The sequence below is a fragment of the Microtus oregoni genome, unplaced genomic scaffold (assembly GCF_018167655.1).
Source record: "Microtus oregoni isolate MIOR12 unplaced genomic scaffold, Mior012 000006F_ref0000085, whole genome shotgun sequence".
NCBI lineage: Eukaryota > Metazoa > Chordata > Mammalia > Rodentia > Cricetidae > Microtus > Microtus oregoni.
This window is the reverse complement of record NW_024543065.1, coordinates 59,415,326-59,416,746: the sequence shown is the minus strand read 5'-3', so window position 1 is coordinate 59,416,746 and position 1,421 is coordinate 59,415,326. Positions and strand designations below refer to the sequence as shown.

General features: G+C 45.7%; 1 protein-coding gene across 1 annotated transcript; it reads right to left on the bottom strand.

Moving 5' to 3' along the window:
* Positions 1 to 471: 471 nt before the first annotated feature.
* On the bottom strand, positions 472 to 847 carry LOC121449629 (60S ribosomal protein L36a). Its single transcript, XM_041654194.1, has one exon. The coding sequence runs from the start codon at positions 805 to 807 to the stop codon at positions 487 to 489; it is 321 nt and encodes a 106-aa protein (XP_041510128.1). The 5' UTR covers positions 808 to 847; the 3' UTR covers positions 472 to 486.
* Between the last annotated feature and the right edge of the window lie 574 nt (positions 848 to 1,421).

The following is a 1,421-nucleotide window of genomic DNA, read 5'->3' as shown; positions in this document are numbered from 1 at the left end:
GCTCTTACAGAGGACCAGCACCCACAGGATAGATCCCAGGCATCTGGATGGAACTCTACAGGCTCTGTATGCACCCGATGCACAGGAACTCAGTAAAAATAGAAATGAGGTAGAGAGAGAGAAAGTACCTCAGTTCTCCGCCAGCCTCCACATGTGCATGCGCCCAGACACACACACACAGAGCAATGCATCCTGACGAATGCTGACTATGCTGGCGTCTGTAAATCGGGACTTCTTTGTGGCCAGTTAGTTCCAAGACAGAAAAGTAGGGGCCGATGAGAGCTTCTGTGACCTGATTCCATCAGAGGCAGTCTGTCTCTGTGGCCTGCCTTGAGAGCGTTATCAGCTGGGAATGACTGACAAAAGCCACAGTATGTATCAGATAGTTGGTTGCAAAAGTAATTGCAGTTTTTGCATCGCTGAAAGTTGTTTTTTTTTTTTTTGAGTGAAAGCTCATGATTTTATTGTCTTCATAACAAGGTCAGCTTAGAACTGGATCACTTGTCCCTTTCTCTTCTTATCACCACCCAGTTCAAAATGCTTGCATCTCTTAATAGCCAGCATCCTCTTAGATCTGCAGTTGGGCTCCACACATTCCAGTCTCAGCACAATCTTCTTTGTAGTTTTTGCCTTTTTGCGGAAAATAGGCTTAGTCTGCCCACCATAGCCACTCTGTTTCCTGTCGTAACGCCGCTTTCCCTGGGCATACAAAGAATCTTTGCCCTTCTTGTACTGGGTCACTTTGTGGGGTTGGTGTTTGCCACATTTCTTGCAGAATGTACGGCGGGTCTTAGGAACGTTCACCATGTTGGCGGGTGCGATATCGGCACAGAAAGAAACTCGCTGAAAGTTTTTGCTTAATATCGCAGTTTATTTTTTATGTGTATGAATGTGTGTGTGTACACGTGTGTGTGCGCCTGTGTGTGCTTTCCTACAGAGGCCATTAGAGGGTTTTAGATGCCCAGGTGGTGGAGTTACAGGCAGTGGTAAACTGCCTTAACATGAGTGCTGGGAACTGAACTCAGGTCCTCTACAGTAGCACTATGCTCTTAACCTCTGAATCTTCCCTCCAGCCCGTGGACTATGCTGATAAATGTGGCTGTGCTGTATACCATTTTACTATGCATTTTCTACTTTTTTTCTAATGACTTGCTTGTGGTTTATTTTATATTATGGAAATTATGTTAGACAAACTTGAGATTCAAAGCTGGGCTGCGGTCGCACATGCCTTTAGTTCCAGCATTTGGGAGGCAGAGGCAAACAGATTGGAATAATTTTGTGGTTTGAGTTCAGAATAGGTGGCGAAGCAGCAGAGATGACTCTGGACATCCACAGAAATTTGGTGGGCTAAGGAAGAGTCCACGGAGCAGTGGTTCCAGAACTGCTAACTGACTTCCACTTGGTAATGGCTGACATCAGGA

Excerpts from the sequence above, each read along its gene's own strand:
- LOC121449629 (XM_041654194.1), bottom strand. The coding sequence starts at position 807 with ATGGTGAACGTTCCTAAGACCCGCCGTACATTCTGCAAGAAATGTGGC.